Source organism: Aythya marila (assembly GCF_965140915.1).
Source record: "Aythya marila genome assembly, chromosome: 2".
NCBI classification, from domain to species: domain Eukaryota; kingdom Metazoa; phylum Chordata; class Aves; order Anseriformes; family Anatidae; genus Aythya; species Aythya marila.
Genome location: NC_139043.1, coordinates 135,064,078 through 135,081,166, shown reverse-complemented (window position 1 = coordinate 135,081,166; position 17,089 = coordinate 135,064,078). Strand labels below are relative to the sequence as shown.

Sequence of the window (17,089 nt, the reverse complement as noted above, 5' to 3'; positions counted from 1 at the left end):
GCTGCTCAAAATGTAGCCCTACATAATTGCCACGTGAACTAGAATTACAGCGTTGGTGTCTTCTCTTTTGCTCTATGCTTGATTCATCAGATTTCAACTGCTTTAATAAATGAAACAGTCTGTGAACTGGATGGTAACCTCTTGTAGGTAAACCATCCCGCAAATAGTGCCTGGCAGCACCTTAATTGCTTGAGCCTCTGAAACCCAGTGAATGAACCATGCTTGTTCAAGTCCAAGGCTCGACAGATACACCCAGGCTATACAAGCTGACTGCAGAGGTTGAGACAGAAAATACATCTCCCTGCACTCCTGATTCTCCAGCATAAAACCAATCCAGGTCCAGGCTCCTGTATTAAAAGTTTCTCCTCCCTTTGACCCTTCCTCCCTCTGCCCTCCTTTATACACTTTTCTGAATTCTTTTTGTGCCAGCATGGCCATTAAAGTGTCCCTATCCAGTGAGCCAGATGAAGGAGATGATCTTGCTGGAAACTCTTCTTTCCTGTTGGATTAGTTTTCAGACAGCTCAGTGCCCTGACTCAACTCACGGAACAGCTGCATAAGTAACAGAGCTAGTACAAGGTAAAGTGTGGAAACGCACTAAACCTGAAGTTCCTATGGAAATGCACCCCTTCTCTGGGTAGGAAGCTGGTGAAGTCATCCCATTAAAAATACGCCTGTCATAGAAAAAGCAGAAATGTGTCTCCAGCATGTCAGCAATTTGAACCTAGGGAACTGGCCCTTAAGATGGAACAATAATAACTGATCACTGCGTTCTGTACCTCATGCTATGAAATGTAGATTGAACTGGAAGAATTGCACAGAAAGCATCAAATGTAAAAACCAAAGAACTCAGCTTTCACTATTATCTCTATTTCTCTGTGAATTTAAACATTCTGTAGAATTGACTACTGTGAAAATGCTGTACCTGCTATGTATATAGCACTGGGACCCACGTAACAAAAGAAATTCCAGTCTCAAAAAATATGCAAACACTTTCACAATAAAAGCAGACGAGATTACAGAAACAACTGTATTTGTTCTGAATTGAATTTCATTTGAAGTCTACTGTTTGAAGTTATTTCAACAGTAAATGCAATTCCACAACAGTGGTGCGCACCGTCTTGAATCAACAACCTACAACTGATTTTCTTCCTTTTTTTTTTTCTTTTTCTTCCAAGTTAACATGCTAGCTCCTCAGTAGCAATTCTGAACCCTGTTACAAAGTACCAGTAGGGAATCTGACCAGGATTAATAATGGTACTCAGTCCTGGGATTAGGTGGTGTCTTGTTTCATGGATTTTGGGCCATCTGTTCTTCCCTCCTACATTATACTCCTGCAGAACTATAAACGCACCTCCACCTCGGGGACTATAGAAAGGAATTAGAATTCTTCTGCTTTTCATTATCACAAGATTCAGTAACTCATTTCATTGTCAAGATAATCCCCTTTTACTCTTTCTTTTGCGCTTGCAGGGTATGCCAAAATGACAAATAAAATCCCAGATGTTAGAGACCTGATGAGGTCTCCACCTTTTCTTGAGTGTTGGGTTTAAGCTACTTGGGACATGGTGTCAAATCTGACAGGACCCTGATGCCCACACCCAATATTCATTAAGGTTTGTTAGTGATTTGTATAGCTGTCTACAAGCTGCACTTCCACCTCAATCCTCGGTGGCCATTTAAATATTTAGTTTGTCCTCTGGCTTTTACTGACAAAGAATTAATTTCCTATTGTTCAAGTGTTGGAAAGAGTTTATATTTCGTTCTAAAAGTAACAAAGGTCTTCTGGGTGTTGTAAATGGCTTGTTACTGCTGCATATTATTTTAGGTAGTCATATCTAATTTAATGTTTTATTTCCCCGTGGGCTAACTTGCATATCTGCAGCATCAAAAGGCTATGACAACGCCTTAGCAGAGCATTCTCAAGAGAGCTGGTTAACTCCAAAATGAAGTTTGGTCTTTGCTCTACACCAATTAATAGCAGCATTTAATTTTTAATATTTCAGTAAAATATCTTGAGTATGCAAATTCTCTCAGGTTTAGTAAAACTACTTGCGATTATCATAGACTCAACTAGTGTTTACTTTTTTTTCCCCCTTCTTTATACGCTAAAGTAATTATATCTGCATTCAGGACAAAGGGCTGGGAACTCAGTCTGTGATCTTTGTAATATTTTATGTCCTTAACTCCCTAACTTCAGACACTGCACAGCAAGACTTCCCTCCCGTGTCCAGCCAGAGCAAAAAAAGGCTCCACTGAGAGGCTACGAGCTTCTTGCTGTCTTGCACTCTGGGGAGAGTACAGTCCTCCACTTCTCTCATTTATCTGCTGTTTTGGCAGGTAGGTAGTGCTAATTTCAGCACCAAACCTAAATTAACTGGAAGTCGTATGCTGAGAATTGCATTTTGTTTCCTATTACTAAAAACGATTTGAACTTGAATGGCATGTGACTGTTCCAGAGTGAGCTACACAGCTCAAGTGTGATACCAAGCAGTCGCAGGCTGAGACACTTGAGAGGTCTTTCTAGAAGATGCCACATACCTCAGAGGACAAAAAACACTGAACCAGGTCTAATGATAATTCTTGAACTCAGGGTTTTTGTCAACAGTACAAAAAAGCTGACAAAAATGAGCTAAATGTTGCTTGCTTGCTAGTATGAAACTGGTACAATTTTTAACTTGTAACTCTAAGCCACAAAGCCTAAAACAACTACAATTAATTATCTTATTTAACAATGATGTGACTTAAGTTCTTGCCCTTTAAGAGTACCAAAAAAGCATCTACCTTTAGGCTTTTCTAAAGTAAAATTAATAACAGTTTTGGAGGAATATTTTTTTTTCTTTCTTTTTTTTTTTTTTTTTTTTTTTTTCCCCCAATACACTGCATCATATTCTACAACAGTATTACTTTACTAAAACCAAAATACTCAGGATTTTACCGTAAGTACAGAGGAGAACATAAGTATTCTAGCAGAAATACTAACCACATTGTTATAAGTAACTGCTGTATTAAAACATGAAAAATGTCCAAAAAATGAAGTCCCTTGAAACACTAAAGATTTGGGGTTGTATAACAGTGCAGCAGAATATGTAGAAATGAATGTGTTTTAATTTGATCCAACTGAAATGTGAACATTCAATACTTTTAATTAATTTTGGTAAAGTAAAACAAATAATTCAACTAATTAGCCATTCATTTTTTCAGAAGCTACAACTTTCTTACTTTCATAGAAAAGATTAAAAAGAAAAAATAAAACAGAAGGCCTTTATCTTCTATCATTAAGCCACGAGAGTCTAGAGGGAAAACTGATAATTAAGAAAAAACTATATGGCAAGCTTTTTTCTTAATTTCAACTAAAAAAATCAAAGCATTACACAAGGTCACGCACTTTTGTTTTCCCCCTATAAGGGAGTAAAAATGCCGACAATACATTCTTATGAGTTTTTTTCTAAATAATTCCTAGCAAATAGGATTCCTTACAAACCAACTTCATCTCCTGCATTAAAACTCATCTGGAAAAGGGGTCGTTTACACTGTTTATAAAACACTGCCACATAAAATGTGTAAAAAAACATATTTCACTAAAAATAGCTTGCGTAAGTAAGGGATTAGAGTAGTTTCTACTGCTGTAATTGTTCCTTTGTAGTTTTTTCCATGATGTTTTTGAACAGTGTTTTTAACTATGTTTATTAAATTCAGCACATCAAAAAGGATCAAAGAGAAAGCTAGTGAGAACCAAAGAAACCCCAAGCGTATTGTGTTGTCTCACTGGGGAGTTATGCAGATTCAAGTAAACAAGTGCAAATTGTTGAGGTTTTAATGAAAATTTTCTACAATTATTGTATCTGAAGTCATTCTATATAATAACATCTGTACAGCAGATGGCCATACTGTACAAAAGGCAAGCAATGCTCCTTTTTCTTTCTCTGTTTTAACAGTACATCTGAGATGACTACTTTTGTCATTGTGCTTAGTTTGGTTCAGCAAATAATTCGTAAAATGCAGCTGCTGCAGATGGTCACAATAGTTACTTGACTGTAAAATCAAAGACAGGGTGAAGTATTTGTGTATTAGTTTCATCCTGTAAAAAAAAAATCTGACATTAACCCTGTTCAGCTCAAAAGGTGTATCTATAAAATGTTCTGTAAAAGGAAAAGTAGTGAAGAATTGATGTATTTAAATGCTCCTTGCTCCCAAGACACAGCTACTACACTTTTTTGTTGTTGTTTAAATTGAGTTAACTTGCATAATTTCTTTGCAATAATAAAACAAATCTAGTTAGTAACTTTGGTATTCTTTTAACTAATTCAACACAAGGCTATAATAGCATTTTCTCCACACAGAGTAATTTGTTTCTTGAATTTATATTTTTCATTTTGGTTTCTTTTCCTTTTTTTTTTTCTTTTCATTAATTTCAAATTGATAACTTTAAATGAAAACAAACAATTTATTAAACAAATATTTTTTTATAGTTTCAGTCAGCTTTGTGGAAGTGTGCCTTTTGTACTTCTTGAAACAGGAAAATGTCTTGTACAGTCACACTTGCATGCAAAATGTCACACATGTATTTATCTTTTTATAAAGCAAAGATAGAGCAACTTTAACTGCAGAAAATGTGAAAAGAGTCTGTTGATATCTATTTATTGTCTTGTTATGGCTGTTCTTCATATAGAAGAACTAACTTCTGTTTTCACTAGATTCAGCATCACTATTGCTTTATTTAACGCTGCTTGCCAGACTACAAACATGCTGAAGATTCACGCATGGTTTGTGACACGAGAAAATAAAGATCCTTTTCCTCGGACTGCCAGAAGAATTAAGAATTAGAGCTTCGTAACAGAGCGTTTCTGAGGCTTTAATGCACACGGCAAGGTAAGTCCTCCTTCTGGGAGGATGAAAAATTCCAGGGTAAGTGATACACTCTGCTGAGTTTGCCAAATTGCTTTATAGTGCAGTGACGGAACAGGCTCGGCTTTGATATATTGAAGCTTGCTGTGGACACCATAATGTACCATGGGACGGATAATGTATAAATGATAGAGGGGAAGTGATGGAAGGAAAGAGGATTATAACACACAAAGAAGTCTAGAACTATTTAAAGGACATTAAAAGACCCCTTACTCCGTTGCAGTGCTTTCTATGCCAGGATTGCGATATGATTGGAAAAGCGTGGGAATGCAGTCACTGTTCCTGCCTGCACTGCTGTTTATTTATGGATAAATCAGGAGTTTTAGGCTCCAGCACTTTCGCAGGCTTTCATGTCCTACGAACCTTAAATTTTTCATTTTTAACTTTTAAAACAATAAAGAAGTACTGCAACTTGCTGGCCCGAGGAGAAATACTTCTGATGAAAAAGAAATAAATCACCACCTAGCTTGGCCTGGGACTCGCTCCTCTCGGCTACAGACCATTTTATCTCTCAAGTGACTCTGCCAAATACCTACATCTGGCTCAACTCCAGATCATGCAAATGTACCATCTTATTAATTATATCAAAAGACTAATAAAGCCATTTATGAAGATATTCAAAATGTCTTGATTTTAAACGAGTCTCTGGCATTCTGTTAATTCCACCCAAGGTGTAAAATTTCCTCACATTTTTGCAGCAATGAAACCAATTTTTGGGACAGGCACCCTCATTTTCTTTGCGAGACTCTCAGCTGGAAGCATGTTACAATTTAAAACTTCAGAAGCCTGGAGCAGAATAATGGTAGAATCCAATATTTACATAGCAACATATGTCAGGACTCTGAATGCTTTTTTCTTCCTTTTTTTTTTTTTTTTTTTTTTTTTAAGACATAAATATAGGGTCCTAGCAAGAAAATGTAGTTACTGAGTGAAAACTGTCAAAATGTTGTCCTTTGAATTATGAGCTGCATAGCCAGAATCCCAGAATCACGTTTTTTGTAACCATTATTCCATCCAGAATTCTGTCAATAAATTAGTAATCACAGTCCAGTGGATATTAACTACAAAATTTTGCACTCTTGGGTGCTACTGAAAGGAAAAGTCAGGTAATGGAGTCAATTGTGGTTTTGCTATTTTCTGCCGTGGTTTTACTATGTCAGCTGCAGGAGTTCCCCTTGATGTCCCATGCTTTAAAATGGTTACTGGACCACCGCTTGAACAAATCAGCAGCAATTCTAATTTTCAGAAACTCTTACCTGTAGTTTTATGGCCACTTCTAACATTCAGGCTTCCACTGAGGTTTGATAAAGAGGCTAGCAAACACGGTTTACTTGGATGTGGGATGGTTTCCATAGAAACAACCATTTGGACAGTGTGAATGGAAATTTTCTGGAAGCAGGACAGAGCTTGCCACAAGTTTTCTTGTACCAAAACCTTCTGTGCAGCATTGGTGTCTGCTGCAGGTAGCAAGTCCTTTGTACTGGAGTGTTTAGTTACTGATGTGCCGGCCCCATCTGGATGAATGCCAGCTGATGGAGCAGCCTCCTTCCTGGGCTCATTATCATTCATGGTCATGATTTTTGTCAAAAACTGGTTTATTTGATCAAGTCTGACAAAACTCAGATTTGCTTTCAAAGGTTTTGATATATCCACATTGATGTCAGCTGTAGGAGAGAAGTGGAGAAAGAAGTATTAGAAGTTATAGTGCAATTATTCAAGAAATGGAAAAATGATAGGCTTTTAGTGAAGAAAACATTATTTCTACTATGTTTCATTAAAGGGACTGAATCAATGATAAATATAACAAAGCAATATTTTTATGAATAAATCTGAATTAATGCACCATGAAATGTACTATAAGCAATTATTTAGAATTCTGAAGGAATAAAAGTGTCTCAACCTAAATCTTTTTTTCTTATTTCTTGCCAGGGACCACCATGGCTATCTGAAAGGTATACACTTCATTTGAGTGTGTAGGAGGGTAAATACATAGCCCTTTTGTGTCAAAATGAAAATATACTTCACATTCTCTTGAGTTTTCCATACAGTAGAACTATTTGACTTAACTCCAAAGCCAACAGTGAACATTTTCAACACATTTAAATGAGTGAATAACATGTATATTCTTTTGCTTCTTACACAACTTATAAGTAGTATTTTTCAATGTATTACCATGTTGGAGTATAAAATAAAATAAAAAATAAATTCTGAGGTATGTTTAGTGTTTTTTTCTTTTTTTTTTTTCCCCAGGGAGATATATCTAATATGCAATATATTAGAAATAATCTAATATTAAATAAAAAATTAGAAATAATCTAATATATATATATAAATCATAGAATCACGCATTCTTTGTCCCCTTAGAAAAGGATTTTGGTACTTCTGAGACTGCTAAAAACCTCAGAGAAATTTTAGAAGTATTATGAACAACATTGGTAACAGTGGTATTTCTTGTAGCTCAGATGTTGCAATTCCCAAGATTATTTTGCAGATGGGAAGCAGGATTTTATGAAGCTGAAACTTACTTCTGTGCTACCTGCCTCTTTATCAGTAAATTACATTTCATTACAGGAATCCAGCTTTTCTTAGCTAAAATTTTTCGTTTCAAATTAAACTTTCACCTAGTAATGAGATAGAAGGGGGAAAAGCTCTACGCTCTTTCATTCTTGCCTCCCTCCCCTCCAGGAACAAAACAGGATGAAAATTGTGCACATATAACTAAACTATATTAAAGTGTTCAGAGAAAACATTGCTACTTAGTTCCAAGTTACACTAGAAATATAAAATGGAAACACTGTTTGTTGAAGGTTTCACACGGATTAAGGGATATTTCACCAAAATTAGGACCTAGTTTCAAGTTGTCCAGGATCACATTCTACACAGATGCAAACTGAGAAACTTGATTCTCCCATCTTTTGGTAAATCAGAAACTTTTACCACAATACAGGAGCAGAGATTTGGATCTGTTCTTAAACACAACCTCATAGTGACATCCTAGAGTGCCAGGCACATGGCGAAGCTCTCCTCTGACTCCCCAAAATATCTGGAGGGTGGGATATGTGTATATGTGTGAAAATTGCAGTTAGATACTTTGGTATCTGAACAGATAAGTGCAAATTTTAAACTAGCCCTTTTTCTACAAAGAAGAGAGGAATTTGCCCTGCAAGATTTGCTACACCTGAATAGAAACACAAAAATAATGTTCTCAGAAATGCCTCAGTAGTACTCCACAAGGCAACGATAACTGAGATTTAAGACTGAAATCTAGTTTAATTGTAACTTTCAATTTTAACTATTAGGTTTCTGGAAATACTTTCTCTAATGTTAAAGACTTTCATGATGGACTAGAAACTGTGTTAAACACTACCAAACACATGGGCCTAATAGAAAGGCAAATATCAAAGCCAAACATCAGAAAAGGGCAAGATTTTTAAGCACCCAAAGCCATACATGACAGACTTGAAGATTTTTTCAAAACATGTATGTACCACTTTTATAAATAAAGGAAGGGAAGAAGTATGTTATAACACTTTTTAAAATATCCCTACCCTTCTTGGCACTAAAAAATACCCCAAGGCATGCCTGCCTTTGCACATAATCATTGGTCCTCTCTTCCCTTTGAATGGAGGAAAGGAAAGCTATTAAAGAAGTATAGATAGACCCATGGGACGTTACAATATTCACTTATACCCAGATGGAGAGTTATTCTAATGAATTGTTAAAATAAAAAATAAAAAAAAAGGAAAAAAAAAGCAGCGGTTTTAAAAATGACCCAAGTTTGAAATCCAAGTCACACACAGTAGGATTTGGGTCCCCGAAGCACTAAGGCACTTTCAAAAAATGTCCCTCATCAACTTAATTGTCTTTTTTAGTTAAGCAGTAATAAAGGATTAAAATAGAATTATTATTTTTTTGGCTTTGCTACATAATTAAGTAATGAATATAAGGAAAGGACCCTTCTTGCTTGGTGTGACAGCTTTCACATCTACCTTCTTAGTCCGTTTTATCGCTATGCTTTCCAGCCCAGAAAAGAAAAAAAAAAAACCAACACCCCAAAACCCCCTTAAAACCTGAAAACCACTTTGACGTAAGTTTGTTAGGACAGGTGTAAAGCTAAAGCCAGAGAATAAAGTGATTGAGCAAAACCTGAAAAGGAGCTGAATATGAGAGCTTTAGCTCTCTCTGAGGTTTTGTCAGGCCAGGGCAGAGAAGAAACGGGGTGCTGGTGATGCTCTGTGCTGGATTGCGCATGGCACTGGCGGTGCTGGGCTGTGTAATCAGTGCTGTTAATAAATGTTTTCATAAATGCAGAACCCCTCCAAGAGGGCAGTAAAAAAAGAAAAAGATACTAGAACACCAGAGAAATGCACATGGCTTCCCTGTTTTGTGCTTGGAAACCGCACGTCACACAGCAAAAATGCTGTCATGACTGATATCTTGACAAAGGTTTGCATTAAGTTATTATTATCCAGTGAATCAGCCCCGACAGAAAGTGGTGGCAGCCAGAAGCATAATTGCAGAAAATGTAACTTTGGAACCTTCGCTGCAAATATTTTAACTATCTCATAATGACATAGGTTATTTTTACAACTGGGGAAAGATTATGTAAGGAGATTCTTTGGCATTTTAAGTAAAACGTTAGAAAAATAAAAATCCAATTGAGCAATCAACATGTTTTTAGTCTTTGTCCTGTTTTACACTTTATACTTAGCCCTGTAAAAGAAACTTTAACATTCCCTCTAAGAAAAACACATTTAAGTGATGGACAGCAACAGTGAAAACTGATGAAATATGAAGAGCTATTTATAGCAGTTGATGAAGATGGATGTTCAGCAGCTTCTCCAGCTATTCAAAATGGGCTAAAAAGAGATGTTACAATGTAAAGGGTCACCTAGATGCAGCTGGAAAAAAAATTCCCAAGGTGCAAACTCCAACAATAACAGTATTTTTAGATGACGTTAAACACCTTGGGAAGCATGCCACACAAGGCTGCACATTCCTTACTAGTAGGAAAGCGCAGGTTCCCACAATTCAAGCAACTCTTTCAATTGTCCAAAATTGCATCAGAATCCAGACAGGGCAAAAAGTAGCTCAAAGTCTCCTTTAACTCCTCAATTACATTGCAACAATTCTCTCCTTTGCCTACCAGTGAATGGCTACCACAATTATGCTCCGACATTTAAGATTTAAGGCAAAATAGCAATACTTGATTTTGCCAGGTGTTACTTATTTACAGCAAATAAATAATAGTTTAATTACTGTGATTGTAAATACACTATGTTCAAGTGACTTACTTATGTTTAAATCAAGCTGAACTAGATGATATCAAAACAATGTATTTTTTAATTACAGATTACCATTTGAGTGTAGAATTTGTATTTTTCTTTCTCGCTCTCAATTTCTTCACTACACCCCTTTAGATTACCAAGTAAATCCATGCCTGTCAATTATTAGTTTCTAATTACCCTTCACAACTTTCTGAACAGCTACTAGGAAACAGAATGATGAAATAACTATTGAGTTAAAAGGAGATTAGATAAATATAAATAAATTACACTTATTATATGCTCCCACCACACCAGGAGATGACTTAACAGCGAAAGGAAAAGAATCACGTTGCAATAATGAAATCAGAGAGGGAATTCAGGTCCCAGAGGCGATTCTACGGAGTTTATGTTAATGTACACCTTGTGGGGGACCAAAAATCAACTGGAATAGTTTCCTGAAAACTGTTTCCAGCTATTTTCTCATTTAAAAAGTTCCAACTTCACTTGACCCATTAGTCATCATATTACTTACATTTATTATGTATTTTGAAATCTATTACAAAAAACCCAATGGATTCAATATGGCCTGTTTGAACAAAATCATAACATCTATAAAAGAAAACCTATAAGCAGCACTCTGAAATTTCTGTCTGAAACAATTTCTTTCTTTGTCATTTTATTACTTATAGCTTCAGATAAAAAAAAAAAAAAATCAGGGTTATGAGTATTTTATCCTTGTTCTCTGTAACATTCAGATTTGTACCGTGAAGATAAAATTTTATTCTGTGAACTTGGGATAATGATATTACTCCAAAGGACTTTTTATTTGGTGAACTAAGGATGAATAAGCAACACAAAAATAACAGAGCTCCCAGCAAGTTGCTTTAGGTCAGTAACAGCTCTTATTGAAGTCAGTGGGCTTATTCTAATATATGCCATAACCTAATGTGCACCAGGTTACTATTTCTATGACTAATAAACTACCATAGGATACTCGTAATCTGAAAAATCAGAAAGTAAACTTCATGAAAATTATTTATAGGTTCTATTTATAAGACTGGGGTCTTTTCACAGACTTTGAGAAATTTTGAACTATGAGAGAGTAAAATAAGGCATTTTCCAAGAATTTGTTAACTTCTCATACACCTCATTCTGTAACGGATCTTTCATTTCTCATGGCCAATATGGAAAAGGCCAGATCTTTCTCTCTTTGGCTGGACACAAGTCTCTCTCTCCTTTACCCCAAGAAGGCTATAAAATACAGGACATAAAAAAAAATAGAAGAAAATACTATTTGCTGTAATCTCAGGACGACTGAATTTCCTAGTTCTAAACAGGAGAGGAGACAACAGGCATGAAACATTTTACCACCAGTAATATCCTTTCTCTGGAAGCCACCCATTCTGATGTAAGAAGTCAAAGGAACAGAGGAAATCTGAGGAAGGTAAAGGTAGTATTGAGCCCTGATTCTGATTTGGAGTCAGGGTGGCCCTTCAGTAACAGGGAAATGGCTGAATTGCAAGAATTAAGTTTATAAAAATACGGAAAGAGAGAGACATGTAAGAAAAAGACTAGATGTACTGTTCTCAATTGTCCCTGGTTAGGCATCAAAAGAGAAACAAATTAAAAGAAATTGAAAAGCAAGAAGAATCCAAAAGAATTGTTTTTATCTTCTAATTCATCATTCCCAATTTGGATCAAGGAAAAAGAAAGAAGAAACTTGAGACAAGGCTTCAGAGGCCATCTGCAGTCCATCTTGTATTCTGCTTCTGTGAGACAGATGCCAGTTAGTCTGGAAGAAACTGGTAGTCACTGCTCAGTATTTCTACCTACTGTAATTTTTATGCTGCAGCCCTTCAGAAGAAGCTCTCTAAGGCCAATATGGCAAACAGAAACCTTCAGGGAGCTTAATAAACTTGAGCCATCTGGGGTGCTCGCCTGTGGTAACAACTCCTACTACCACAACCTAGTATATCACTGATATTATGCGAAGGTGACGTTACCAGCTCTAACCATTGCCTGGGTTTGAGGTCTTAGACAAGGCTCAGAGTGATATATATATATATTTATTTATTTATTTATTATTATTATTTTTAATTGTCACAACTGAACCGAAATAAATTGTTTTCAGACTAGAAGACCAAAGTTACCAGCGATAAAGGATGGAGGATTACTGCTATTTATAGGTTGCTGACTGAAATGAAGCAACTGTGCAACTACCAAATAGATTACAGACATGTGTCAAGGGTTGTGTGGTGAGGCCAAAAGTTATACTATGGGCATTTGGAGGCACTACCATGATAAGAAAACCCTAAGAGAAACATTAACTCTCTCAGATGACAGTCAGTCAAGTTGAAGCACAGTGAGAAGAAATAAATTGTTCCAGATGACTGAGCATGTTTGAGGAAAAAAAAAAACAACAACACCTAAATGCTCACTATTATCTGCTTTAGCTGCCGAATAATACTGTTAGAGTAAGACATACACGAAGAAAAAACTAAAGGGAGTCTAGAAATTTGAGCAAAGTTTGAAATAAGTTTTAAAGAAATGCCAATACACTGTAAAAGTTACCAAGAATATATTTTCAAACTTATCCACATGCCTAAATGTCCAGTTTTCATTTCAATATTTGCGAACTTAAGAAACTAAATTTCATTTAAAATAAATATTGCAAACACTGCTGTTAGGAAGGTGCTTTGCTAATTTTACACATTATTACGCTGATATTACAGAGTATAGACTTGTTAAAAACAAAGCAGTACCTACAGGCTGGTACACCTGTTTGGAATATTTCTGCTTGCCCTCTTAATCAAATAAATATCATTTCATGGCTATAGTGTCAGTGCTTTAAAAACTTGTTTGTAAAAGAGTAAAGGGGAAAAAAAAACCTACTAGAAAGCTCAAAAGTTTTGCAAATGACCCAGAGTTAATTAGAAAAGTCTGCACCCTGGCTAGTTCCCCTTCTCACGTGTCAGCTCTCATTAAATCAAAAAATTCTCATTTCAAAGTTAACAAACACCATGGTTAACAAAACTGTTAAACTGGGATCAAGTGGGCACATTCCTAGGTTTATATATGATGTCATGCTAAGCAGCCCACAGCTGAACTTGCAAGTAGTATGAATGATTTTTCAATATATTAAGTATCTGATCTAATGCTAATTTTCTCTCTATAGGCTAACTGTGCTGGGAACAGGTGGCCCTGCTTTCAATTACGGAGGGCTAACATGCCAGTGTGAGGCCTGGATTAGTTCACCTTCTCACAGGGAATTTGCCTCGGTTGGGAATGGATTTATTATGGCTTCACACATGGAACGGGGCTCATGTCAGCTGAGGGCAGTGATACATCATATGATTCAAATTAACCTGCTGTGGACTGCTCCGCAGGGCTGATATTGTGTATTAAAATGACGACATTTTTAAAACAGCTTGAAAGAAACCAGGATTGCTGAAGTGCAATGGTTCCAATTTGTTCCAACTAATCTATCACCTGCTGGAGATATTATTCTAGTGGGTTTCTGGTAGCTGCTATTTTCCAGGTTTCTCCAAACCACTGACCTTGCTAATGGAGACAATTGTTGCCTTTGGAAACAGGGAAAAAAGCCAGGGAGAGCGTGAGGTGCAGCTTTGTTTGGTGCTCTCCCTGCCTATGGCGAGGCCTAGTGCCGTGCTCCTCCTCACAGCATCCCAGCAGTGCCAGGGGTGTCTGGAGGAGCAGCTCCCAACCCCACCTTTTCTTGTTTTTTCTTATTTTATCATTCAGTGGGAAATGTCTTCATTTGCCCACATAGTCTGCTCTGTACAAATTATTTCCAAAGGCAAACATCAAGGATCTTAGTTATTTCACATCGAGCCTAACTTCTTCCCAAGAAAACGCTTGGGGAAGAGATCTTTGGGATGAACGTTTATATTTTTAACGTTTTATTATTATATGTATTTTGTATGAAGTTGTACTTCACAAACTGATTAAATATTTTACATCATTTACATGCAAAAAGAATACATAAAAAAGACAGCCTTTGCAGTTAAGAAAGCATAGTTCGATAAATTTAAAAAAGACTATTAAAACAAGATGGTCATAATTTTTCCCCGCCTAACGAATAATACCTGATGCTGAAGCAATAAATAGTTCACTTACGTGTATTAGACAAGAATTAAATGTACGAGCTGAATATAAAAGAGAGAAGGTCATGTAAACTGATGTAAATGGCATTTAAAAAATTCTAAATAATTAGTTACTGTAGAAAGAGAAAGAATAGTCCTTTAATACATTGTGGGGTTAGGGTTGAGGTCTGTTCCCACAGGCCTGATGATGAATGCTTATTTCTCCTAGGATCCTATTACCTTAAATCTGGAAGAAATATCATTTTTCTTTAGTTGCCAAAAATGTACAAAATAATCAACTCATGTGGCAAGAAGCGCATTAATGTATCCTGTTATTCTCATTTAATTAGTGGTTTCCAAGTTTAGCTACTTGCTGTAGTTTTTTGATCTCCAAGTTAATACAGACTGACAACCTGGTTTCCTGTGTGGTGAAAGTATACAATTTTTCTGTGGAACACTATCTACTTATCTACTTCAGCTGACAAACTATTTACAAGGAGTACAGTTTTCACCTAAGACAGCAAACACTGGGAACCATTTGCAGATTTTTCTTTTTAACTGCTTGTATAGTATAGTAGTTTGCATCATAAACCACAGCCATGTTTGATTGCTCTATCTGAAACTTAACTTCAGCACGCCAACAAAATTCTTCTTAAGAATTATGGCATTGCAATTGAACAGCTGAACTCTGAACACTTAAAATCTATAGAGAAAACTGCATTTATCGCAACTGCTACATCCAGATTTTTGTCTGTATATGCACAGCTTGTAGGAGTCTTCTGAAAAGCAAATCACCTGTGCCCAAACAACAAGCATCTACTAGCACACATTGCCTTCAGTACATTAAAAAATTAACTTATTGGATTTATGAAATGCACATATATAAATCAACATGAAAATATACAATATGTCCTTAGAAAATACTCATTAGTGGCACCGCTATTTGCCAAATGTTCACTAAAAAATCCCTAGGCCTTTGAGGCATGAAGCATATTTCATCTGTGTATTTATTTAATCAATTTAGGTATTTGTGATGGGAGACATCATAATTAAGGTTGTCTGGTGATCTTACAAACATTTTGCTGAGGTTCCTGTCCTTAATGAACACCTGCAGGCTTAGTTAGGGCCTGGTGATGCAGATACCTTCTCCAGACCCACGCTCTGTACGCCAAGCTACCTCACCCAAGAAGTTGTGGTTAGAGAACTTTTTCCCCTTCAAGTAGAGTTAGTAACTTGTTTTCCAGTAGTCTGCTCAGGAGTTGTCAAGCTTTCATAACCCCTTTGATTGTGCTATTCTGATGCCATCGCATGTGGAAAGTGTCTTTCACTAGTAATTCAACAAAACACCCTTGGAATGGCTCTTGGTAAAGGTTAGCCTAGTTGAAGAGTATCTCATACTGGCCACAACTGAGATGAGAAAAATCTGCAGAGGAATGCAGAGCTGTTCTATTATATTACCCTGGTAAAATACTTTATTAAAATTCAGAGTAATTACTGTTGAGTCATGTTTAACGATAGTTCCAATTAGCAGCAAATAGATGATAAAAAGAATGCCTTTTGGCTAAGAAGAGATTCTGGATGAAAGCTCTGAGGTTTTATGTGCCTTGCAAGAATAAATAGACTGGATTTTATGATGAGTTAATTTATGTGTTTTTTTTTTTTTTTTTTTTTTTTTTTTTTTTTTTTTTTTCGGTTCCCTATTTTGCCAAATACCACGGAGGGGAGAGATTTAACATTGATTCAGGATCTGACTGAATTGTTGAGAATGGGGTAGAAACCGAGACCACTCGTGAACATGTACTTTGCAAGCTGGTACCAACTTCCTTGTTTGTTAGTTTAGTTAGAAAGCTGTCCTACTAGAACGAATGTGTCAGGGAAACACCTTCAGGCATTTAATAAATTAAATATAAATGCTGGGCCAGGAAACTGCAATAAGAACCTTAAGAAACGGGAACGGAAAGACAAGGGATCTGGGAATGTGGGAACCTGCCAGAGATATGGGGAGAGAGGACTAGTAAATCAAAAAATTGGAAAAAATGAGGATAAAAGAAAACAAAACTGGCAGCAGTGACCAAAATATTGTAGTGTCAAGAGAGAATACATTTTCCTTTTGGCTTTCCAATGGAGCTCAAAAATCTTGACTCCCCACATTCCTCTGTTCTTATCAGGTATCTGTAAAGCCCACTGATAGTGTCTCCCCCTCTTATGCTGATCATGCTTAGACTGAAAATCAACTATTACTATTATTAATCTTTTAGCTCAAATGGCAGTAAAATATGCAGAAGGTCTGAAGGTTCAAAACCCTATTAATGAAGCCAAACAGTGATCAATATAAGAAAAACTGCATTGTCAGGTGGTTTTAAAATCTTGTTTTAAAGGAATGCCGTTAAAGCAGCATAGAAAATGAAAAAAGTGGCAATGATGAGGTTGTGAACTTTATTCTTTCAAGACTCTTACCTGTCTGCATGTAAAAAAAATGGATTTTCAAGTTACCTAATGAAATATTCGTAATCATCTGGTAAATACACATCATCTCTCATTCTCTGGTAGTTTAGTTTGATAACCTGAGGGCTGATATGCAGAAATGGTAACTGTTTCACCCAAAGACAATAGGAACTGTGCTTCCAACACCTAAACTCCTGTATTTTTAATTAACTTGGACATAAAATTGTCAGTTTTAAATTGGCAACATTCATGTAATGAAAAAAACCTTCACCTCAGTTACCTCCTGTGAAATGGCAAGGGCATACTACGCCATCACCCACAGGAGGGTTGTGCAACTAAATGAATTTGTCTGTAGTGCTCAGATCT

General features: G+C 36.3%; 1 protein-coding gene across 4 annotated transcripts in view; it reads right to left on the bottom strand.

Annotated features, from left to right (window-relative positions):
• Window positions 1–17,089, bottom strand: part of VPS13B (vacuolar protein sorting 13 homolog B) — a 460,107-nt gene that overhangs the window by 93,288 nt on the left and 349,730 nt on the right. For all 4 annotated transcript variants that reach the window (XM_082753129.1, XM_082753131.1, XM_082753130.1 and 1 more), the window contains exon 36: window positions 6,165–6,572. In XM_082753129.1, coding sequence (XP_082609255.1) covers window positions 6,165–6,572 — 408 coding nt within the window. The remainder of the gene's footprint in view (window positions 1–6,164; window positions 6,573–17,089) is intronic.